The 26,172-nt window shown below is 42.8% G+C and overlaps 1 protein-coding gene across 3 annotated transcripts in view; it reads right to left on the bottom strand.

The window, feature by feature from the left end:
• Positions 1–26,172, bottom strand: part of OSBPL1A (oxysterol binding protein like 1A) — a 234,893-nt gene that overhangs the window by 201,509 nt on the left and 7,212 nt on the right. For all 3 annotated transcript variants that reach the window (XM_055235932.2, XM_063614806.1, XM_055235945.2), the window contains exons 2-4: positions 12,399–12,521; positions 4,545–4,630; positions 2,780–2,854 (exon numbers count right to left, since the gene is read on the bottom strand). In XM_055235932.2, coding sequence (XP_055091907.1) covers positions 2,780–2,854; positions 4,545–4,630; positions 12,399–12,519 — 282 coding nt within the window. In that variant the 5' untranslated portion in view covers positions 12,520–12,521. The remainder of the gene's footprint in view (positions 1–2,779; positions 2,855–4,544; positions 4,631–12,398; positions 12,522–26,172) is intronic.

Genomic DNA, 26,172 nt, shown 5'->3' with positions numbered 1-26,172 from the left:
CTACCACACAGGCAAATGGCAAAACAGCCTAAAACTTAACGAGACAACCCTGAAAACAAAAGAATTGGAGTAGGAGTAGGTAAGCTTCCCAGGTACCCCAGGCTGCTGGGAAACTCCACACATCTGCAGGAGAAAGGAGAGGGGGCCTTGCAAAAGTCAGAGCAGAGGAAGAAGCAAGAAATGCCTGGACTCTGAAAGCACTCTCCAGCCTACACATAGATCCAGGGCAGAGCACAGAAGCCTAAGAGGATTGAGTAATGGAGCCCATTGCTGCCCAAATACAGGCTCACCACTAGGCTACACAGATGCAGGCATGAATCCTAAAATACTATGCTGAAAGCCAGGCACAGTTGTGCATGCCTACAGTCCCAGCTACTCAAGAGGCTGAGGTAGGAAGATCACTTCAGCTCAGGAGTTCAAGTCCAGCTTAGGCAATATAGTGAGTGAGACTTTTCTCTAAAACAAACAAACAAATTTTATTTATTTATTTATTTATTTATTTTAACTCAGCAGAGGTATTAGCTGGCCAGACTCACTCTAGATTCCACAGATTAAAGCCAGGCTGGTTAATACATTTAAGAAAAGGACTGCAAGATCTCTATGTTGAAACCTTCAGGCCAGGAGTGGTGGCTCATGCCTGTAATCCCAACACTCTGAGAGGCCAAGGTGGGTGGCCCAGGAGTTTGAGACCAGCCTGGGCAACATGAAGAAACCCCATCTCTACTAAAAATACAACAAATTAGCCAGGTATGGTGGCACACACCTGTAGTCCCAGCTTCTCAGGAGGCTGAGATGGGAAGATCACCTGAGCCTGGGAGGTGGAGGGTGCAGTGAGCCGAGACTGTGCCACTGCCCTGCAGCCTGGGTGAAAGTGCGAGACCCTGTCTCAAAAAAAAAAAAAAAAAAAAAAAATCCAGAAACATTTAAATTATGGTCAATTAATTTCCAATAAAGGTATCTAGGCAATACAATGCAAAAAGATAGTCTTTTCAATAAAACTTGAACAGATAACAAAAGGTGGTGTATCCAAACAGTGGAATATTCAGCCATAAAAAAGACCAAACTACTGATACATGCTACAGCATGGATGAACCTGAACAACATTATGCTAAATTAAAGAAGCCAGACACAAAAGTTTGTACGATACTATTTACAAGAAATGTTTAGGCCAAGTGTGGTGGCTCACGCTTGTAATCCTAGCATTTTGGGAGGCCAAGGTGGGTGGATCATCTGAGGTCAGGAGTTCGAGACCAGCCTGGCCAATATGGTGAAACCCCATCTCAACTAAAAATCTAAAATTAGCTGGGCATGGTGGCAGGTGTCTGTAATCCCAGCTACTTGGGAGGCTGAGGCAGGAGAATCGCTTGAACCCGGGAGACAGAAGTTGCAGTGAACCAAGATCACACCACTGCACTCCAACCTGGGCGACAGAACAAGACTCAGTCTCAAAAAAAAAAAAAAAAAAAAAAAAAAAAAAAGTTTAGGAAAGGCAAATACCTAATATCTAGAGAAAGGAAACAATTCAGTGGTACCCTGGGGCATGGGAAAGGGGAAGGGGATGAATATAAACAGGCATGAGGAAACTTCTGGGGTGACAGAAATGTTCTAAAACTGGATTTTGATGATGTTGCACAACTGTGTAAATCTATAAAAATCACTAAAATGCATACTTACAATATGTGATCAAATTATGCTTTTCCTCTGCTCTCCCACCACAGCAAGTAATACTGAAGACTTCTGTGACCAAATGTGGGTGGGGACAGTTCTCCCCACCACCAAGCAAGCAATTAGTTCTGCAGCAAACACCAACTATGTGTCCTTCAATTCAATTCCGACACTATCTACCCAGAGATAATATCAATCCCACAGGTGAGGGCTCAGTCCCAGCACTTCTCCCCACCCCTCAGACACCAGCTGCAGGTCCAGACCTCCAGATCTTCTGATTGATGGTCTTTAAGTTAGGGTTCCCACGACTCCCTGTTTGGGTTCCATTAATTTGCTAGAGCAGCCCACAGAACTCAGGAAAACACGTTTACCGGTTTATTACAAAGGATATTACAAAGGATACAGATGAAGAGATGCATAGGGCAAGGCATGGAGGAAGGACACAGAGCACCCATGCCCTCCCTGGGGCGCGATCGTTCAAGAACCTCCACGTGTTCAGCTACCCAGGAGCTCCTAGAACCCTGTCCTTTCGGGTTTTTATGGAGGTTCCATTAAATAGGCATGATTGATGAAACCACTGGCCATTAGCGAGCAGTTTCCCCTTCAGCCCCTCTACTCTCCCTGGAGGTTGCAAAGTTGGGCTGAAAGTCCCAACCCCCTAGTCCTGCCTGGTCTTTCTGGTGACCAGCCCCCATCCTGAAGCCACCTAGGGGTTGCCAGCCATCTTTTTGTACATCTTTATTGTACAAGGTCAAAGACCAAATATATATTTCACAATATCACAGGTGAAGTTTATGCAATGTAAGTTATACCTCAATAAAGCTATTTTTTTAAAAAAAGAATAATCAGGAGTTCCCCATTGCTGGAGTACACAAGCAGAAATAGAATGATCTCCTCACAGGGATGCTACAGAGTGGGGGTCTCCACGACCTTAGTACTGGACCTCACTGTCTGACTCAAAGATCTTGTGGCCTTTTGACCCAAAGTGCTGGTGTATACATTTTTTTGTGTGGCTTTCTTCGGTTGCTGGTCAGATGGCTATAACAGAGAAAACAATGGTAACTACTCTTCCAAATACCTCACTTACAAACATTGAACATAGAATGATTTTCACCTTCCGTCCTGTAAAGGCAGCTCGATGAAGCGGCGTGTCTCCCATGTCATTCAACACATTCACTTCTGCACCAGCCTAGTAAACATGACCACTTTAAGTATCAAGAAATATACAATGGTGAAAATCATTCCTTCAAAATATATTAAAGCCTTAAAAAGTTAAAATTGTTAATATTGTTTAGGTGTCACTACTAACAATAAATTAAATTTACAGTAAAAATAAAAAGTCAGCACGGTGGTATGAGCCTATAGTCCCAGCTACTTGGGAGGCTGAGGCAGGAAAATTACCTGAGCCCAGGAGTTCAAGGCCAGTCTGGCAATCTAGCGAGACTCCATCTCATATATATATATATATATATATATATATATATGTATGTATGTATGTATATGTATATATGTGTGTGTGTATACACACACACACATATAGTAGTGTCTATATAGGTTTCCTGAAAGGTAAAAATCTACCTGATAGGTAGAAGAATAAAAAGTAAAAAGGTACTTTTCACTAAAAATCTATACACCATTGGCCAGGCGCAGTGGCTCACAACTGTAATCCTAGCACTTTGGGAGGCTGACTTGGGCGGATTGCTTGTGCTCAGGAGTTTGAGAGCAGCCTGGGCAACATGGTGAAAGTCTGTCTCCACAAAAAATACAAAAACATGGTCAGGCGCGGTGGCTCAAGCCTGTAATCCCAGCACTTTGGGAGGCCGAGGCGGGCGGATCACAAGGTCAGGGGATCGAGACCATCCTGGCTAACATGGTGAAACCCGTATCTACTAAAAATACAAAAAAATTAGCCGGGCATGATGGCGGGCGCTTGTAGTCCCAGCTACGCAGGAGGCTGAGGCAGAAGAATGGCGTGAACCCGGGAGGCGGAGCTTGCAGTGAGCCAAGATCGTGCCACTGCACTCCAGCCTGGGCGACAGAGCAAGACTCCGTCTCAAAAAAAAAAAAAAAAAAAAAAAAATACAAAAACATTAACCAGGTGTGGAGGCATGTGCCTATAGCTCCAGTATTTGGGGGACTGAGGCAGGAGGATCACTTGAACCTGGGAGGTCAAGGCTGCAGTGAGCTGAGATTATGCCACTGCACTCCAGCCTGGGTGACAAAGTGAGGCCTTGTCTCGATTAAAAAAAAAAAAAAAATCCATATACCTTCACTCTACTTAGAAGCAGTCATATTGAAAAAAGGAGAATGATCTCTGAATGAAATACCACATTTCCTCCATTATCAATTTAATAAGTTTTCAGGAAAAAAGATAACATTATTTAAATGTACAGATGAACTGTAAGATGCAACCAAATTTCAGAACTATCAGAATGTGAGAAGTTATTCATCATAGAATTAAGAAATATGAGCTCTCAATTCTCTTTAAATACAGTGCTAAGAGATTGTGACATTGTTTTTTTCTTTTTTTAATTTTTATTTGTGTATTGAGATTACTTTTTAATTATTTAGGGTGTACTTTGGTTATTTTTTCAACTGTCACACTCATAAAACTGAAAATAAAATCTTCAATATGCCCACTTTTATAATTTTTAAAAGCTAGTAATAAAAAATTTAATGATTAAACACACAATTTTAATTAATCAGGCTAACCTAATTCATGTATTTATTTAATAAAGAAGAATTAAGTGTCTTAAATGATGAAATATTGCTTTAAATAAGTCACTATGGCTCAGAAGGCTTTTCTAAGACTTTCGTCTTAAGATTTCCATAACAATAATATTTACTGTAGTCATTAAAAATTAAAGTCATATATAGACCTTCAACAGATCCTGGACCACTTGTCTGTGTCCAAAATAGCATGCCAGATGTAGAGGTGTCCAGCCCAAGTTAGACTTACTTCTTCCTAAAAATGGAAAAATATAAGGTATTTTTAGGTTATATTTAGGTAATTTTACAACAAAATTAACTTCTCCATAACAAGCTACCTCAATACTCTCCTTTGCAATGCATTGCTGATGAGTGAGAGGCAAGATATGTTACCAGGAAGTGTAATGGGTGTAAAGGACGAGAACTCACAAGGTGCAGATCTGGTGCCACCTTCTGACTCGATGTCCTCACCTCTAAAAGGATAGAGGGAGACAGGACGGGGGTTACATTCGAGCTAGATGATCTCTAGCAGCTTCTTGACTCTAGGGCTCCGAATCTTTAATCATCTTGCCATCTTCAGGTCAAGAGGGGTTTTCTTGACATAGTTCAGGACAAGCAACTCTCTTTGAAAACCTGTATCAGGAGGGTGGAAGGAGGAGCTGAAGGCAGTGCACAGCAACTCTCTGTACACCTGTACCACATCAAGAGTCAGTAAAGGATATTTCCTGCAGCACCTGTGATATGGTTTGGATTTGTCCCCACCCATATTTCATGTTGAATTGGAATAGGGGCCTGGTGGGAGGTGATTGGATCATAGGGGCAGATTTCCCCTTTGCTATTCTCGACAGTGAGTGAGTTCTCAGGAACTCTCTGAAAGTGTGTGGTTGAAAAGTTTCCTGAGGCCTCCTTGTCAAGCTTCCTGGTAAGCCTGAGTAACTGTGAGTCAATTAAGTCTCTTTTCTTCATAAATTACCCAGTCTCAGGTAGTTCTTTATAGCAGTGTTAAAATGGACTAATACGATTTGGAAAGCTGTGAACTCTACAGCTAGTGCCTGAAAGTGGAGTCTTTGACTTCAGATAGTCTCAGTTAATGAGGATATTGGGTTGCCAAGGTGAAAGAGAGGACCGAAGTTAAAGGCAATGAAGTGTCAGATCCTAGCAGCAGAGCTGAGGAAAGGCATAAACAACTGAATGTTGCAAAAACTAAAACTACAAATTCAATTTAGCAAAAAAGATATTCAGGGCACTATTTAGAGCTGAGATAGCCCAAAAGCTTCCCAAAATTCCCAATCAGACTGTAGTGAATACAGCCCTATCAAATCCCAAAGTCACCTGCCCTGATGGGGCTATTACAGCCCAAGAACATGTTATTCCAGGGACCACTGCAGGCAAGGAGCGATCGTTTCAGAGCTACTGTAGACTGCAGTACCTCACTTACATGACACACTGCCCTCAGCTCCTGGATTCCAGGATCTGAACCCACAGAAACCTCAGCCAACAACCTCAGCACACCCACAACAGGCCTCTAACAACCCTCCAAGGGACTGCAGCTGCCAGCAGTGTCCCTGGGATTGTTTGCCATTTACCCAAACTCCTACATCTGTTTCCTCTCAAGTGTGTGTCCTGTGGAACCCCTAATTACACAGTCAGTAAATCCCAGAGCCTCAGTCTCTTTCACTGAACCTATCTTTTGCTTTCTGTTCTTAGTGAAACCTAGCTCATCCTGAAAAGGATCTCCCCTTCATTCCTCAGGTGGGGTCCCCCATCCCCCTGTACCTCACTGAACAAAAGTTGTGTGAACCTCCACATCAAAACTCCCACTGCTGGCTGGGCCATGGTGGCTCATGCCTGTAATGCCAGCATTTTAGGAGGCCAAGGATGGCAGACTGCTTGAGCCCAGGAGTTCAAGACCAGACTGGGCAACATAGAGAAACCCCATCTCTACAGAGAATTGAAAAATTAGCAGGCCTGGTGGTGCACACCTGCAGTCTCAGCTACTCCAGAGGCTAAGGCAGAGGATCACCAGAGCCCAAGAGGTCAAGGCTGCAATGATCCGTGACTGTGCCACTGCATTCCAGCCTGCACAACAAAGCAAGACACTGTCTCAAAACAACAACAAAAAACCCACTACTGCCTTTGGTTGATGACTTCTCCACTCACATCACAGCTCCTCCTTTGAGGCTTCTGTCATTAAGCCAAAGCTCTTGTGCATGCCTTCTCTGCTGCCATCTGCCAGCCTCCCAGTGACCTGACCCTCACCAAATAACTTTGGGCAGCATATTCTTTCACCCCATTGCAAATCCTGCCACCATCCTCAGGGGGTCAACTGCCTATTCAGCACCCTGGTCTCTCAGTTTCTCAGCTTCCCTCATTTCTCACAAACTGTGCCTCTGTTTAAGGTCAGGGACCCACTGCCAGAGCCACAGCCTGGGCGCCATCATCACCCCTGGACTCAGAACACAGAAAGTCACTTTCCCAAGCACTCCCAACTTTCCAGCCTGTCCACACAGCTATCCCCCAGACTTTCTTTTCAACTTATCCAGCCCCCAGCTCTAAGCATTTTCTTTTTTCAAGAAAGGGTATCCCTCTGTCACCCAGGCTATAGGGCAGTGGCACAATCACAGCTCACTGCAGCCTTTATCTCCTGGGCTCAAGCAACTCTCCCACCTCAGCCTCCCGAGTAGCTAGGACCACAGGCATGCGCCACCACACCTGGCTAATATTTGGATTCTTTTGTAGGGATAGGGTTTTGCCATGTTGCCCAGGCTGGTCTCAAACTTCTGAGCTCAAGCGATCCTTTAACCTCAGCCTCCCGAAGTGCTGGGATTACAGGGGTGAGCCACTGCACCAGGCCTAATCACTTACATGTATATGTAAATACCCTCCATCTTCACTTCCTTCACTAAATTCAGTGTCTATTCTTTAATCCCTCACTTCAGCATTTCTTTATCATATCCTGAAAATCCTGGCGTCACTATAATATCTGTCACAGTAGCCTAAAAAAACTCCAAAGCCTCATAAGTACACGAGCCCAGTTTCTCCATAACAACACCCAGGTCGCTAACCAACGGTGAAGAAAAACAACAGAGCCCTGTGGATTTACACACCATAAACTCAGGATCTCACACTAGCTGAAGGTGCTTCTATAAGGCCCTGTCCAAGCATCTCTCATATATTTCAACAAAAAGTAATTCAGTCCTTCACTAGTCCCCTCAAGCCTTTTACCCAGACAACTCTACCTTAGCAAATGACATATTTCAGCTTCACAGAGAAAATAGAAGCTTTCATAGAATTCCCTGGGCTTCCAGCACCAAATCAACCATCCCACCTATATCTACAGGCACTCTGCTAAACTTTCCTCCCAAGGTTTAAGACTAACCGTTCTCCCTGGATCCTGGAGCCCATCCCTTCCTGCTTCTCACGCCCTCCTTTTTTGCCTGTCTTCAACCTCTCCCCCTTTAGTTGCTGATGGGAAGGAGTAAGAACCCTGGTCTCTCCCATTTAACGAGGAAACACAAATGAAACCCTCCCTGCTCCGTGCTCCCTGGCAGCTACTGTGCCCCTCACTCTCCCCATTCTACCCTTCACTGGCAGAATGTTTCTACCTAACATTCCTTCCTGTCAACCCCCACCCATTGCAGATGAGGCTCATCTCCCACCAGGTCATGAACACTATCCTCAATTTTTATCAAGAAATGCTGTCACTGGGTCCCAGGGGCAGGTTTCCAACATCACTGCATCACAGGACAGCACGGCCACATTCTTCCCTGGCTGCCACAGCCCTGTACCCTGTGGGTCCTCTCATTTCTCTGGCACTACTTTTCCATATCCTTTGGAAAATTTATTTTCCCCGACTAGTCCATTACTGGTAACTTCAAAAATGGTACTTCAGCCAGGCATGGTGGCTCACACCTGTAATCCCAGCACTTTGGGAGGCCAAGGCGGATAGACTGCTTGAGGTCAGGAGTTCAAGACGAGCCTGGGCAATGTAGTGAAACCCTATTTCTACAAAAAATACAAAAGTCAGCCAGGCATGGTGGCGCACACCTGCAATCCCAGCTACTCCAGAGGCTGAGGTGGGAGGATCACTTGAGCCTGGGAGTTCAAGGCTGCAGTAAGCCATGATCACACCACTGCACTCCAGCCCGGGTGACAGAGCAAGACACTGTCGCAAAAATAAAAAAAAAAAAAGAAAGAAAAAGAAAAAAAGGAAGTATTTCATGGCCCTCTTCCACTGCTTCCATTGTTTCTGTGCTGTTGATTTCAAAATCCATTATTTCCATCTCCAAAGTGTCCACTAGACATCTCCATTGGGCTGGGCAAGGGTTCCTCACGCTCAGAAAGCACAAAGCTGAACTCACCTGTCGTCCGCCGTACACACACTCACAGGAACCACCGGGCCCCTCCCACATGTGTGTTCACAATGGATGGCCCCTCATTCCCCTCCTCACTCAATAGCAGCAGCACCTTCCTGCTTTCTCCTTTTCACCCCACATTCAATTAACTCAACTGACTCCAACTCCTAAATATTCATTACATCTAGTTTTCTCCATTGCCACTGCGTCTGCCCCCATCCAAACCACACTGTCTCCTCTCACTTCCTATGACAGCTTCTGACCTGGTGTCCTCACATATAGTACTTCCAAATAGGATTCTGGATCAAGAAATCAAAATTTCCAAGATCCAGCCAGGCACTGCAGCTCACACCTGTAATCCCATCACCTTGGGAGGCCAAAGCAGGCAGATGACTTGAAGTCAGGAGTTGGAGACCAGCCTGGCCAACATGGTGAAACCCTGTCTCTACTAAAAATACAAAAATTAGCCTGGTGTGGTGGTGGGCGCCTGTAATCCCAGCTAGTTGGGAGGCCGAGGCACAAGAATCGCTTGAACCCAAGAGGTGGAGGTTGCAGTGAGCCAAGATCGCGCCCTGCACTCCAACCTGGGCAACAGAGCAAGACTATGTCTCAAAAAAAAAGAAAAAAATTTCCAAGATCCTACATTTACTCTTAAAATACTTCAAACAGGTTTTATACTCTTTAACTACCTACAGATATCTAAAAGGATGTGTTCAATGAATAAGAAATGTCAAGCTTTGGAGTATTTACAAAGAACAGTACACTATACATAATACTAAAACACTAAAACACCAGCAGGTATAACTGGGGAATATTCAAATAACTTCACATTTGGACCTCCTAGTAAAGTGACAGCACTACATAGAATTGTGTGTTGAGACTGCCAATGTAAGTAGTTACGTTGCTTCCAAAATTTATTATTTCTTGGAACATCACTCACAGAATTTACAAAAAGTATATTATGCATATACATATTAATATTTATTTGCAAGAATGACTCACACTAGCAACAGACAGGACCATGAACACATAACTGTAACACAACACCAGCTACAATTAAAACGAATTCTATCCTCTCCTAGACCCTAAAAACGCTAACCTTCACTTTCCACTCACATCAGCCCTTCTTTCCCTCACTTTCAACTTGACATCAGTGAATTCCTTCCAAACAGTAACATCTGTATGTTGACTGTTAACCTTTAATTCTTGCAGGAGAATTATAGTAATTTATGCCATTTTCCCAATTTGTCATGATTTGGAAAAACAAGAAAGAAAGGAAAGAAAACCAAGAAATGCCAGGAAGGAACCCCCCACATGGAAACACTATTCATGCCTGGTCTTGCCCACCCCTCCCCACTCCCTTAAGAACTGCATATCATCTGACTATGTCACCTTCTGCATCAACCCTTCAAACTGCCCTTAAGATAAAGTCTGACTGACAGGTATAATGAGGTGAAAATTGAAAAAAAAATTAACATATTTCTCAGCTTTACATTTCCAAGTAATGACTTTCTCCTAATTAGCCTGAGGCAACCATGGGTGGAGGTGGGAAGGGCAGACAGAAAAGGGTCACTGAGGATGATCAAATGTTTTGGCATTCAAAATAGAATCCTGAGGTAAAGATAAAGAGCCAGTCTTTGCTGAAGAATAGGGGGAAATTTTATACATTTTTTATTTTTTAAATATTTGTTTCCTCAGATCATTTTCCATAACAAAGACATTTTAAAATTCCTTTTACCAACTCAGTTTCTAGACAACCCAGATCCTCAGATCACAGTTTCTTCCCTATTGCAAAGATGCTATTTCTTCCCCACTGAGGGTGAGGTCATGAGGTTTGCTGCCCTGGTACAGGAGAAGGAAGTAGCAAAAAGAATAAAATATCCATCTGAAGCCAGCCCTTTCTGGGACTGAGGAACTACGGAAGAAAAAAAGACAAAAGCTGAGACACGTGGCTCTGGATCTTAAACTCGGAAAGTGGGATACATTGAGGAGACACAGTGAACAGGCAAGCTGCTTCCGGGATGCAGGAAAAGACCCCCTCTAGGTCGCCCATCTTAGCACTTCCCTGCCAGGTGCCACGTCAAAGCAGACTCTGTAAGGTGTCCTGAGGGAAGGCTACATTTTGGCTAACCAGAGCTGCTGTAGGTTCCCCCATGTCACTAGCTCCCACATGCCACTCTCCCAAGAGGGGAACAGTAGTGTGTCTGCATTGAACCAGCAAGCCTAGGCCAGGTGTCAGATGAAGAGGTGACAGAGGGTAACACAAGCCAACATGAGAGTCTCCTGATCCAGCCAAGGAGCCTTACCTATGCCACACAACACACTGAGAGACCTGAGTTTGACTTTCTACCTGAGTTTCACATCAGCTTCCAATGCTTAAGGAGCACAAGGACGACAAGGGTGGCTGAGGAACCAAAGCCAAGTCACAGATTCGAGGAAACTGTGCCTCTCCACCGCACGAACACACAGCAAGGCTCGCCTCTACACTCAAACACCAAGTTAGAGGAGATACAGGGGAAGGGAGATCAAGACTTTATCGAAAGGGCTACTAAAAAAAGTATGGCTAGATGCAGTGGGTCACACCTGTAATCCCAACACTTTGAGAGGCCGAGATGGGAGGATCGCTTGAGACCAGGAGTGCAAGACCAGCCTGGGGAACATAGCAAGATCCCATTTCCACAAAAAATACAAAAATTAGCCAGGCGTGGTGGCATGTGCTTGTAGTCCCAACTACTCTGGAGGCTGATGTCTGACAAAGGCTTGAGCCCAGAAGTCTAAGGCTGCTATGAGCTGTGAGCATGCCACTGCACTCCAGCCTGGGCAACAGAACAAAACCCTGTCTCAAAACACACACACACACACACACACACACACACACACACACACACACACAAACACACACACACACACACACAAAGACAGAAGTACCCAAAGACTAACGTTTACTCTCCCCACACCTCCCAGAACATGAAGAGGTTTATTACAATACCAGAGCCATTTTAGAGAACACATTTTATTTCTCTGCACATCTGATGCAAGGTTGTGATGTACTGGCCCCTTTGCTACACAAGGCATATTATGACTTGGCTGCTATGTTGTTTCTTCTTCCTTGAACCATTTTTTCTTCTCTATCATCACCTGGTTAACTCCCACTCTTTCACATTTCACCTTAGAATGGTTTCCTCCAAGAAGCTAATCCTTTAAGTTCCAGTTCCACACCTCTCCCGTGATACCTGCACTTCCACATCCTGGTGCGTATTTTGTAATGCAGACTAGTCTGATCTATTAATCTACTACACTAAGCTCAGTGAGGGCAAGGATCCTGACTGCCTCTTCATCATTATCTCCAGGGCACACAGTAAACACTCAAACCTGCTGGGTCAACTGCAATGTCTTCAAGAAGAAAAAAATTATCATAGAATGTATTCTGTGGGCTAGGGTCACCCTTGTGGCTTGTAATATTTGGGATCCATAACAATTTTAAGAATGGACCTCAGTTTCTCTGACCTAGAGGGGGCTAGAAGAGACATTTCCTCCAATCTGTGGGGTTCTTCCTAGCATGAGAGATAGAGATTAATTACATGATAGATCAGAAACGTTAGCATTAAAAAAATGCTAAGGGTAGTGCAGACTCATAAGAGAAAGCTACAAAATTCATTCAAAGTTTACCTTTGCAATTAATGTCAGCAATCACTTCATTCCTCGCCATGGTCTCCAACAGTTGTCTTACTTCTTCAGCATTGCCATTTCTGGCATGATGGAGAAGCTGTTGCTCCGCTTCTGTGCTCATTTCTAGATTAAGAAAATAATAACATTGCTATTACCTAAAAACATAATTAGCTTTTAGATATCACCTGCTAATATAGAAAGGGGAAAGAATCCTCCTTTTGCAGCTGATAAGACGGACACAACTGAATAAATCCGTTGCAGGGTGAGAACTTGAGCCTGAGACCCCTTGCCCTTCCTATTATTATTGAAGCAGTATATGAGACACTTGGGCAAGTCTCTTAACTTCTTAAGGCCTTAGTTTCCTCATCTGCAAAATACAACCAACCCCATAAGCTGTTTGTTGTAAGATTATGTATGTGAAAGCATTCTGTCAAATACATAGTATTATGCAAATAGTTATTACATTAAAAATTAGACATAAAAGGAAAAAACAAAATTAGACATAAAGTCAAAGTATGACCATTCATATAGGAATAGTGTAAGACTAACATGTAAACTAACACATTCAAAACTGCGCAAAAAATCATTCTGAATAGAAACTCATTAAAGATAAATGCCCCGTCAAAATGAGCAAATATTACAAATAGCAATTCCCAGAAGTATGTCATTCTTACTAATAATCAAATAAATAAAAATCATTCAAACACAAGTGATATTTTTCTTGCCCATTGAATTAGCAAAAATAAAAAAAGACAAGAAACAATGCTGGCATGGGCAGGAAATAGCACTCCTGTAGACTGCTAAAATGAATATAAATGCATACAACCTTTCATACATTACAGGTGGAGATCAGCAATTTGGCAATATCAAATAAACTTCAAAATTCATATATACCATTTACTTTGTCTGGGCAACTCTATTTCTAGAAATCTATCCTGCAAAAACATTTACACAAGATTTTTTTTTATTTCAATGTTTATTTTTCCCCTCACTTTTGCTGTCATCTTACACAAGATTATTTTGAAACCATGCTCATAAAGATTACATTATTTGTAATAGTGGAAAAGTTAGAAACCACTCCATGTCATCAACAGGGGACTGGTTAAATGCATCTTCCAGTGAGGCTAAAAGAGACGGGCTGTATAGGCTGGTGACTGGATGGGTTTTGAAGGCATGGTTTCAAAACAGAGCAGACCAAACAGCTTGTCTCCAGCCCTCTTCCCCTAATCAGCATTTCTTATGCTGGCAAGCCAGGCTTTACTCTCTATGAGACTTAGCTAGTTATATTCCCTAAAGTACAAGAGAGACACCAGGAGCTCCCAGCAAGTGGCCAAGCCAGGCAAACCTTATAGTGAAGTTAGCAGTCAACAGGGCCCACCCACTCTCTGTTTTCAATCAACTTTCTAGCTCCCCACTCTTAAACATGAAAGACAAAGACCAAAACCAAACAGGAAGAAAAGCAACCTAGAGAAAACAAGGTATCAAAGAAAATGTTAAAAAATAATAACAAATATCCTTAGATAATAAACGACATTCTGTTCTGTAACAAAAGCAAGATGCTATTTAAAAAAAAATAAAGCTTGAGAAAAAGAATTTTGGAAATAAAAATAGCAAAAATTAAAACTTCAATAAAAGAGTTGGAAAATAAGTTAAGAATATCTCCTAGAAAATAAAACTGTTAAGAAAATGGGAGATAAAAGATGAATGTTGGCCAGGCACAGTGGCTCATGCCTGTAATTCCAGCACTTTGAGAGGCCGAGGCGGGTGGACCACTTGAGCCCAGGAGTTCAAGAGCAGCCTGGACAACATGGTGAAACCCCAACTCTACAAAAAACACAAAAATTAGCTGGGTCTGGTGGTGCACACTTGTAACCCCATCTACTCGGGAGGCTGAGGCAGGAGAATTGCTTGAACCTGGGAGGTGGAGGTTGCGGTAAGCTGAGATCACGCCACTGCACTCCAGCCTGGGTGACAGAGTAAAACTTGGTCTCAAAAAAAAAAGAATGTTAAGAGAATTAGTCTGGGAGATCGAACATTGAAACAGAAGTTCTAAAAAAAGAAAAGAGAGAGAAAGAGAAACTAAAGAATTTATTTGGCAGGCCGAGGCGGTAGGATCACTTGAAGTCAGGAGTTTGAGACTAGCCTAATATGGTGAAACCTCATCTCTACTAAAAATAGAAAAAAAATTTAGCGAGGTGTGGTAGGGGAGGCCTGTAGTCCCAGCTATATCAGGAGGCTGAGGCAGGAGAATTGCTTGAACCCGGGAGGCAGAGGTTGCAGTGAGCTGAGATCACGCCACTGCACTCCAGCATGGGAAACACAGCCAGACTCCATCTTAAAAAAAAGAATTTAAGGGAGTCTTACAGCATTGAAAGGCCTAATGAGAGCCCCAAAATTCTGGAAGATTTCTGATCTACAGCCAAAAGAGAACCTATGCACATCATCATGAAATTTTAGAACTTTGGTAACAAAAGATACCAGGTAATAAACAAAAGAGCAGGAATCAGAATGATTTTGACTTCTCTATCACAACATAAGCATCCAAAAGACAACAAAGCAATACCTAAAAGTTCTGGAGGAAAATTATTTCCAACCCCCAATTCTATAACCAGCCAATTAAAAGTAGGAGTAGAATAAGGACATTTTAAAATATACCAGTATGTAAATTTATTTCCCACACACCACTTCTCAGGAAGCCAACGGGGTGTAGCTCACCAAAATTAAAAAACCAAGGAAGAGGAAGACATTAGCAAAGACATTAGAAACAGAAAATTAGCAAAGGAATCCCCAGAGTGAGGGGAAACCCCTGATATCTAGCTGTGGGCCTGGCCTAGCTCTTATCCATATTTGGTTTATCTGGCCCACATGCTAAGGATGTTCTGCTGCATGTCCAGCTGAGGGTCCTAATTCCACCCCTTAGAAGTGTTCTCCTTTCACCCACACCTCAGAAATACCTGTGAGCTCAGAGGCAGAAAGTGAAGAGCAGCCTAAACCCCCAACAAATTCCTGGATCCAGGATCCCACATCTGGTCCCTACTATAGCCCTACCAAGCCACCAGCCTGGCTAAAGCCTGTTTCCAGTGCTCGCACAAGGCCTCGCTCAGTGGCTTCCCTTTGAAAGAGCTCTTATAGGCTGGGGGCGGTGGCTCACGCCTGTAATCCCAACACTTTGGGAGACTGAGGCGGGTCTATCACCTGAGGTCAGGAGTTTGAGACCAGCCTGACCAACATGGTGAAACCCCGTCTCTGCTAAATGCAAAAAAATTAGCCAGGCGTGGTGGCACATGCCTGTAATCCCAGCTACTTGGGAGGCCAAGACAAGAGAATCACTTGAACCCAGGAGGCGGAGGTTGCAGTGAGCTGAGATTGTGCCACTTCACTCCAGCCTGGGCAATAAGAGCGAAATTCCATCTCAAAAAAAAAAAAAAGAAAAAAAAAGAAAAAGCTCTTATAAACTCTGCAGGAAGCCAAACCCAGGCTCAGGCTGTTTAAAGAAAAAATTATTCAGTGATACTCATTAAAGCATGATAAGGAAGACTTTATTCAAGACCCCCGTGGTAGTTACAAGGACCACTGCAAGACAGTCTTGCAGTGGGGAAGAGAGCTCGAGCTCAACTCTGAATACAGCAAGGACAAGTGGGATTATAGCCTAGGAGCACGGTCAGGGTGAGTGGGTGGAAAAGTACTCAGAGGAAACATCAGGGGCAAAGGGGATTCTGGCTAAACCAAACTAACAGGGTTGTTGCTGAAGACAAGCCAGGGTGGTCAGACACCACCTGGAGGATGGTGGAGGATGAGGAACCTGATCAGATATCAAGGGTGGAGGGTTCTTGCTAAAACAGGATTTTACAAGGAAGTGCATAGATGGACCTAGCAGAAGGTTCAGAAGTCTGATTAAAGTTTGGCCAAGTAAAGAATCTCTGTCATGACTCAGAATCTTATTTTCAGAGTAAATTTCTGGGGGAACTTCATCTAACAGTGATTGTAATGCCCTTTCTTCAGTTTGCTAATCAGCTTTTATATTAATCCCCTCTGCATTCATTCACCTGTGAAAATATCTAATATTTTTAAAAATGTTAGCAATATTTATATTCATTGTAACATTATTTATAAAGAAAAAAAATCAGGACCAGGCACAGTTGCTCACTCTTGTAATCCCAGCACTTTGGGAGGCCGAGGAGGGCAGATCATTTGAGGTCAGGAGTTCGAGACCAGCCTGGCCAACGTGGCAAAAAAACTCCATCTCTACTAAAAATACAAAAACTAGGCAGGCGTGGTGGTGGGCGCCTCTAAAGCCAGCTACTCAGGAGGCTGAGGCAGGAGAATCGCTTGAACCCGGGAGGCAGAGGTTGCAGTGAGTAGAGATCACGCCACTGCACTCCAGACTGGGCAACAGAGGGAGGCTCCATCTCAAAAAAAGAAAGAAAGAACAAAAAATTAAAGATCCGTCAATAAAAGCTCATTCGCCTAATACTACGAAACCATTAAAAATATTACAGAAGACCCAGCCAGGCAACATAATGAGACCCTATATCTATAAAAATACAAAAAATCAGCTAGGCATGAGGCTGGGCGTGGTGGCTCACGCCTGTAATCCCAGCACTTTGGGAGGCCAAGGGAAGCAGATCACTAGGTCAGGAGTTCGAGACCATCCTGGCTAACATGGTGAAACCCTGTCTCTACTTAAAATAATAATAATAATACAAAAAATTTAGCCGGGTGTGGTGGCGGGCCCCTGTAGTCCCAGCTACTCAGTAGTCTGAGGCAGGAGAATGGCGTGAATCCAGGAGGCAGAGCTTGCAGTGAGCCGAGATCGTGCCACTGTAATCTAGCCTGGGCAACAGAGTGAGACTCCGTCTAAAAAAAAAAAAAAATCTGCTGGGCATGGTGGCATGAGCCTGTAGTCCCAGCCATTGGGGAGGCTGAGGTAGGAGGATCACTTGAGCCCAAGAGGTCGAGGCTGCAGTGAGCCAAGATCATGCCACTGCACTCCAGCCTGTGTAACAGAGACCCTGTCTCAAAAAAATTTTTTTAATAAAAATATATTATAGAAGAAGCTGGGGGCAATGGCTCAGCACTTTGGGAGGCCAAGGTGGGTGGATCTCAAGTCCAGGAGATCAAGACCAGCCTGAGCAACATGGTAAAACCCCATCTCTACAAAAATACAAAAATTAAGCCAGGCATGGTGGTGCGTGCCTGTAGTCTCCACTACCTAAGAGGCTGAGGTGGGAGGATCACCTGAGCTCAGGAAGTTGAGGCTGCAGTGAGCTGAGATCACACCACTGCACTTTAGCCTGGGCAAGAGTGAGACCCTTTTTCAAAAAAAATAGTAAATAAAAGAAAAAGAAAAAAATGTTTAAATAATTTATAAAACTATGAAATTGCAATATATTGTTAGGACAGATGGTACCTACATAGAGTAAGCTCTATATATATTTGCTAAATATTGGCAGAGAAACAGAGGAAAAGATACCAGGATTTCAACAGTGGTTACTCCTTGTGGTGAAATTATGAATGGTTTTAAATGTCTTCTTTGGTTAGTTGTATTTTCCAAATTTCCTACAATATAAAGGCATTTTATAACTGGAAAATGTAAGTTATTAAAGATAAAACCAAAAAAGCTTCATGTCTAATTAATAAGGCATTTATCACAGGGGATTTTTAAATATATTTTCAATCATGTACATTAAACAAGGAGTGATGGTCTAGACTTGCTGGCATATTACACAAAAGGTTTAATATTCTTTTCATGCCTTTAAAGAATGAATCAAAAAATGTTTGAAGTATCTTCAAAACATACAAGAAGTTTTTTATAACATTTTCCTTAGGTTCTTACTATATTGGGCTTACAGGAAAAAAAAGAGATTAAAACAATTCTCAAGTTCTGTACGATAAATATGAAAAGAATAAAAATAAATCTATTGGGCCAGGTGCCTTGGCTCACGCCTGTAATCCCAGCACTTTGGGAGATCGACACAGGCGGATCACGAGGTCAAGAGATCAAGACGATCCTGGCCAACATGGTGAAACTCCATCTCTACTAAAAATACAAAAATGAGCTGGACGTGGCGACCTGCCTGCAGTCCCAGCTACTCGGGAGGCTGAGGCAAGAGAATTGCTTGAACCTAGGAGGTGGAGGTTGCAGTGAGCTGAGATCGCGCCACCACACTCCAGCCTGGTGACAGAGCAAGACTCCGTCTCAAAAAATGAATAAATAAATAAGTCTATTATCTACTTAAACAGTCCATTATAATACATAGACCACAATAGTTACTCATAAATGCTGGAATCGAAACTAAAATTGATTCAACAAATGTTTCTTGAGTATCTACTGATGATAGGGGCTGTTATAGGCACTGGAGGTACGATGATGGATAATATAGTCCCTGCCCTCCAGAACACGACAAACATGCAAACAACAATCACAACAACATGTGCCAAGTACAGCAATGCACACGGAACAGTGGCTGCACAGAGGAGAAGGGGAGTGGTTAGCTCTCTGCCAACATTAGTGATTAGATACAGAAAAAGAAAAATGTAAACTGGTATTTGAATAAGAAGTTCACCAAGATCACAGGCGTGAACAAAATTCCTTGGACACTAGATACATAACAAGGAGATTAACTAATATATGGGATAGAAAATAAACAACATGAGTGAAGATGTGACTCTATTTGGTTGTGGTGAATTTGAGATTCCTGTGGGAAACAGAGATGAAGATGTTCAATAAGAAACTAGCAGGCTGGGCGTGGTATCTCACACCTGTAATCCCAGCACTTTGGGAGGCCAAGGTGGGCAGATAGTTGAGGTCAGGAGTTGGAGGCCAGCCTGGCCAACATGGTGAAACCCTGTCTCTACTAAACATACAAAAATTAGCCAGGGGTGGTGGCACATGCCTGTAGTCCCAGCTACTTGGGAGGCTAAGGCACAAGAATCACTTCAACCCGGGAGGTGGAGGTTACAGTGAGCTGAGATCACGCCACTGCACTCCAGCCTGGGTGACAGAGCGAGACCATGTCTCAGAAAAAAACAAAGGGCCGGGGGCGGGTGGCTCATGCCTGTAATCCCAGCACTTTGGGAGGCCGAGATGGGCGGATCACCTGAGGTCAGGAATTCCAGACCAGCCTGGCCAACATGGTGAAACCCTGTCTCTACTAAAAATACAAAAATTAGCCAGGCGTGGTGGTGGGCCCCTGTAATCCCAGCTACTTGAGAGGCTGAGGCAGGAGAATCCCTTGAACCTGGGAGGTGGAGGTTGCAGTGAGCCGAGAACACATCATTGCACCCCAGCCTAGGCGACAAGAGTGAAACTCTGTCTCAGAAAAAAAAAGAAAAAGAAAGTAGCTAGCTAATAACAGTTTAAGTACAAGAAAACAGTTGTAGGTTAGAATTTTTTTTTTTTTTTTTTGAGACGGAGTCTCGATCTGTCGGCCAGGCTGGAGTGCAGTGGTGCAATCTCGGCTCACTGCAAGCTCTGCCTCCCGGGTTCATGCCATTGGCCTGCCTCAGCCTCCCGAGTAGCTGGGACTACAGGCGCCCACCACCACACCCGGCTAATTTTTTGTATTTTTAGTAGAGACGGGGTTTCACCATGTTAGCCAGGATGGTCTTGATCTCCTGACCTCATGATCCGCCTGCCTCGGCCTCCCAAAGTGCTAGGATTACAGGCGTGAGCCACCGCACCTGGCCTGTAGGTTAGAATTCAAATACCAGCTACTTGGGGGGCTGAGGCAGGAAGACTGCCTGAGCCCAGGAGTTCGAGACTGCTGTGAGCTATAATTGCACCACTGTATTCCAACCTGGGTAACAGAAGGAGATCCTGTCTCTAAAAATAAACAAATAATAAAATAATTTAAATAGTGGGAGTTAACATCATATAAGTGGTCATTAAAATCAAAGGAATAAATGAGAACCCTCACTGGGAGAAAAGCAACATTTATGTAAGGCAAAGGAGGACAAGGAAGAGGAGTTGGCAAAAAACCACTAAGGGTGGAGAGGGGACACAGAAGAGGGTGGCAGCAACTGAAACCAAGGGAGGAATGTGTTTCAGGGAATGGGATGGGTACAAAAGAAAGGGCAAGAAAGACAAGGCCTGAAAACACCAACTGCTTTGGCAAATAGAAGGCCACTGACGAGCTCCAAGAGTATCTCCAGTGGAATTCAGACAGGCAAAAACATAGGTTTTGGTAAACAGAGGAGTGAATGGGGGATAAAAAGGAGACTGCACCAGACTCCTTTAAAGCAACTTCCTTCTGAAGAGAAAGTAACAGCTTCACTTTTAGGATATTAGACACCTGCGCATGTTTAAAGATTGTAAGGCAAGAGCCAAGAGAGGGGCAAACCTTGGCATACAGGGGAAAGGAGGAACGAGGGATGGAGTGGGATCCTAGAGGAGCCTGAGGAAGAAAAGCCCAAGGGAAGGATGGCCCTGAAGACCAGGAAGGCACTGCACCAAGGCTGGCGGGCAGGAAAGATGGCAAGGATCATGAAGAGGATGGTTAAGGGGCAGGGAGCCAGGGGGAGAGCGCCTATCTGATGACTGCCAATTTCCAGAATAAGAAAAGGGACAGATTTGTAGGTACCTGAGGAGGAGAGAGGACTCTTCCTATAAGACAGGATGGTAGGAAAGAAAAAAATGGGTCATGGGGTCAATACAGTCATAGAGATTGTTTTATTGTTTTTAAGAAAGAGAAAGAAACAGAGCCAGTTAAATTTCACCAAGAAAAGGAAAAATCAACAACTTACATTGGCTTATGCCTAAAGCCCACAGGTATCAGTTTTAAGATAGGCATTTGACTAAAACATATTCTTAAAGCAATTTGGACATTCTCTCATGTTCAAAGCAATTGATACTACATATTCAAAGCAATTTGACACTACATGTTCAAAGCAATTGACATTACACGCATCAGAATTAGTCTAGTTGTGCAGCCCAACCACACTCTAAAGATTTTCTGACTATGAAACTTTAGACTTAACCAAATAAGCAATACCTAGAGGATAAATTCCAAAATGCTAACAGGCATTTTCACTGCTTTTCCCTTATAATCTTTTATAACTTTAGAAAGGAATGGCAGGGGTGGGGAGGAGACTGGCACCTTCTCTTATCTCCTCTTGGAAATGAATTAATAAAAATGAAGTACAGGCCGGGCATGGCGGCTCACGTCTGTAATCCCAGCACTTTGGGAGGCCAAGGCAGGTGGATTGCTTGAGCCCGGGAGTTCGAGACCAGCCTGGGTAAACTATCAAGACCCCATCTTTTCAAAAATACAAAAATTAGCCGGGCATGGTGGCACATGCCTGTAGTCAGCTACTTGGGAAGCTGAGGTGGAAGGATTGCTTGAGCCAGGGAAGTCAAAGCTACAGTGAGCCATGATTGCACCACTGCACTCCAGCCTGTGTGACAGAGTGAGACCCTATTTCAAAAATATTTATATACTTTTTTGAAATATATGTATTTATTTCATATATATTTGAAATATATATTTGAAAAACATATTTTTGAAATACATATATTTGAAAAACATATATTTTTGAAATATATATATTTGAAAAACATATATTTTTGAAATATATATTTGAAAAACATATTTTTGAATATATATATTTGAAATATATATATATTTCAAATATATATTTGAAAAATATATATATTTCAAATATATATTTGAAAAATATATATATTTGAAATATGTTTGAAAAATATATATTTTTGAAATATGTTTGAAAAATACATATTTTTGAAATATCTGTTTGAAAAATACATATTTTTGAAATATATGTTTGAAAAATACATATTTTTGAAATATATGTTTGAAAAATACATATTTTTGAATATATGTTTGAAAAATACATATTTTTGAAACATATGTTTGAAAAACATATATTTTTGAAATATATGTATAGATATTTCCTGCACTGCTGGAGTGCAGTGGCACAATCAGCTCACTGCAGCCTCGACCTCCCAGGCTCAGGTGATCCTCTCAACTCAGCCTCCCAAGTAGCTGAGACTACAGGTGCACACACCACCATGCCCAGCTAATTTTTGTATTTTTTTTTGTAGAGACGGGGTTTCGCCATTTTGCCCAAGCTGGTCTCGAATCCTGGGCTCAAGCGATCCACCTGCCTTGGTCTCCCAAAGTGCTAGGATTACATGCGTGAGCCACTATGCCCAGCCCAAAAATATTTTTTTATAGCAAAATACTTTCCCGGTGGCTCTAACACCCAGGCAAAATAGTACAACTCCAGAAATATCTGTAATTTAAAAACTGAGAAAACCTCCTAAAAATGATAGCAATACTAATTAGATCATTATAATAAAATGATCTTTATATTCCTTTCAGCTACACTACAAAGAAAGAAACTACTAATAAAATGTTTCAAACCAAGGAATAAAGCCATTCATCACAATTTTTTTTAAAGAGATGGGGACTCGCTTTGTTGCCCTGGCTGATCTCAAACTCCTGGGATTAAGTGATTCTCTATCTTGGCCTCCCAAAGCACTGGGATTACAGGCATGCACCACTGCACCCAGCCACAATTTCTTTTCTCATCCAAGAACCATCCACTAAATGTGGACTGAAAGTCCACTGCTGTCTATGTAGACTTGAATATCTAGAATGCCCATGAGTATCTGAAACCTTAACCCTTAGGTGAACATTCAGATAGTTATCCCACCATCAGGTGTCCAACATGACAGCCACCAGAAGCTGCAGTTTCCCTGTTGCCACCAGGCCTGCATCGCCTTCCCTAATTCTAATACCACACAAGGGGATGAATCGATACCCAGTGACTTGAAGGCTTACCACGTTCTAGGCATTGTTCTAAACTCCAATGATACTAATGAATAAAACCAGGCCTTACACTAGGAGAACTTTTAAATGTTATAAGGAAGACAAGTGTACAAATAAACTATCCACATTTCTGGAGAGAGGTCTGACCTGCTCTCTCCATCTCCAATATTACCTAGAGCCCCTTGATAAGCCCTCATGGCAACCTGCCATGATATGTGAGTCTGCGGGTATCGGTGTGTTCATTTCTTTGGCTGTCCCTAGACTGTAAACTCGATGAGAACAAGTGCCTCGTGTCTATTCTGTTCCTCTATTATATCCCTAGCAAGGTGCCTAGAACACAGCAGGCAACCAAATATTAGTTAACTGGATAGATGGATGGGTGGATGGATGAGGACTTAGTCCTTTGAAAACAAAGCAATCCAGTCTCCCTATAGGAAGGTCTACAGGCAATGCCTTACAAAAGGTATATCTAGTGACATAAAATTAACAGTTTTTTTCTAATAAGCCACGGAAAATACATTTTTAAAAATACATACTGCCAGACCCAGTGGCTCACACTCGTCTGTAATCCCAGCATTTTGGGAGGCCAAGGCGGGCGGATCACCTGAGGTCAGGAGTTCAAGACCAGCTTGGACAACATGGCGAAACCCCGTCTCTACTAAAAGTACAAAAATTTGCCAGGCATGGTGATGGGCACCTGTAATCCCAGCTACTCAGGAAGCTGAGGCAGGAGAATCGCTTGATCCCAGGAGGTGGAGGTTGCAGTGAGCCAAGATCGCACCACTGCACTTCGGTCTGGGTGACAATAGCGAGACTCTATCTCAAAAAAAAAAAAAAAAATTATACCAAAAATAACAAAAAAGGGAGAAATTGTTTAAAACACAACCCCCCCAGATTATTGAAGTTGATAACTACTTTCTTAATTTGATGCATCTTTTATTTGTAAACTATTTAATTTCCATTAATTTCTGACTAAAAGCTACCTTTAGAAGAAACTTCAAAATTGATTTTTTAAAGAATCATCCAAATTCATATGTTGAACAGATTTTTAAAAAACATTCTTCCAAATCATGAGAGCTTATTCCAGAAAAGCGCTTTGTCTCTGATGTTTAAGCCAAAAGAAGAAGATAAGCATTCCCAAATGCAGCTGGTCACAATGGATTGCAGCCATCTCTATCAGTGCACATGGTATTTTTCAAGACCACTTTTCAGCTGCTCTTCTCACATTCACACAATTCCAAGCTCTGTTTTTAGATTAATGAGATTTTCATGGCCATGAGAATGTTTTCCAGGAAATAATTAGATGGAAAACATTTTGAGCTTCAAAAATCAAGAGATAAGAGACCATTTTTGCCCTATGTTTTCTCTCCTCCAAGGTCCACTAGGGAAATTTTTAAATTCTTCTGAGGAAAGAAAATTTACAATTTGTTGCTTTATAAATATCATAAAATTACTTAAACTGGTGACCATATTTGATAGTCTATGCCACTGAATCCCTACTTAATATAGTAGATAAGTTCTGTGGCCCCAACAGTTCTGAAATATTGACAAAGATTTTAAAACTTACAACTCAAAGGACAATGACTTGTTAAATTTGGTTGGAGTCTATTATTTTATCATTTGAACTGCTTGCTACTTTTCTTTACAATTCCAGCTTAATATCTACAGAATTGGCCAGGTGCGGTGGTTCACACCTGTATTCCCAACATTTTGGGAGGCCAGGGAGGGCAGATCACTTGAGGCCAGGAGTTCGAGACCACCCTGGCCAACAGAGCGAAACCCCATCTTTACTAAAAAATACGAAACTTAGCCGGGTGTGGTGGTGCACGCCTGTAATCCCAGCTACTGGGGAGGCTGAGGTACAAGAATCACTTGAACCTAGGAGGCAGAGGTTGCAGTGACCCGAGATCGCACCACTGCAGTCCAGACTCTGTCTCAAAAAAAAAAAAAAAAAAAATCTATAGAACCAAGATAGAAAATTCCTAGAGAAATCAAAGATAATAAAATTCAACAATAAGAGCTAATTCACCTGAGTGCCAAAAACTGAAAATATTTAACAATGTGCCCTTTTCAGGAATAGAGTTCTTAAAGGTAATAGAAAAGTTAAAATCTCAGACATCCAGGCTTAATTCACCTAGTCATACATATAACAACATGCAATTGTAAATCTTAAAACATCAGAGAAGTATGGGGGTTCCTCAAAAAATTAAACAGATAATTACCTATGATCCAGCAATTCTACTTCTGGGTATATACCCAAAAGAACTAAAAGCAAGGAATCAAACAGATATTTGTATTCCCATGTTCACAGGAGAAGTAACCTAAATGTCCATTGACAGATGAATGGAAAAACAAAATGTGACATATACAAGGGAATATAATTTAGCCTTTAAAAGGAAGGATGGGCGTGGTGGCTCATGCCTGTAATCCCAAGACTTTGGGAGGCCGAGGCAGGCGATCACTTGAGGTCAGGAATTCCAGACCAGCCTGGCCAACAGACCACGGAAACCCCACCTCTATTAAAAATAAAAAAATTAGCTGGGCATTGTGGCACACGCCTGTAATCCCAGCTACTGGGGAGGCTGAGGCAGGAGAATCACTTCAACCTGGGAGACAGAGGTTGCAGCGAGCCAAGATCGTGCTACTGTACTTCAACCTGGGCAACAGAGTGCGACTCTGTCTCAAAAAAAAAAAAAAAAAAAGGCCGGGCGCAGTGGCTCACGCCTGTAATCCCAGCACTTTGGGAGGCCGAGGCGGAAAGATCACGAGGTCAGGACACCGAGACCATCCTGGCTAACATGGTGAAATCTCGTCTCTCCTAAAAAAAAAAAAAAATACAAAAAATTAGCCGGGCGTAGTGGCGGCCACCTGTAGTCCCAGCTACTGAGGAGGCTGAGGCAGGAGAATGGCGTGAACCCGGGAGGCGGAGCTTGCAGTGAGCCAAGATGGCGCCACTGCACTCCAGCCTGGGCGACAGAGCC

The sequence above is a fragment of the Symphalangus syndactylus genome, chromosome 1 (genome assembly GCF_028878055.3).
Source record: "Symphalangus syndactylus isolate Jambi chromosome 1, NHGRI_mSymSyn1-v2.1_pri, whole genome shotgun sequence".
NCBI lineage: Eukaryota > Metazoa > Chordata > Mammalia > Primates > Hylobatidae > Symphalangus > Symphalangus syndactylus.
The sequence above is the reverse complement of the archived record's forward strand: the minus strand, read 5'-3'. Positions and strand labels throughout refer to the sequence as shown.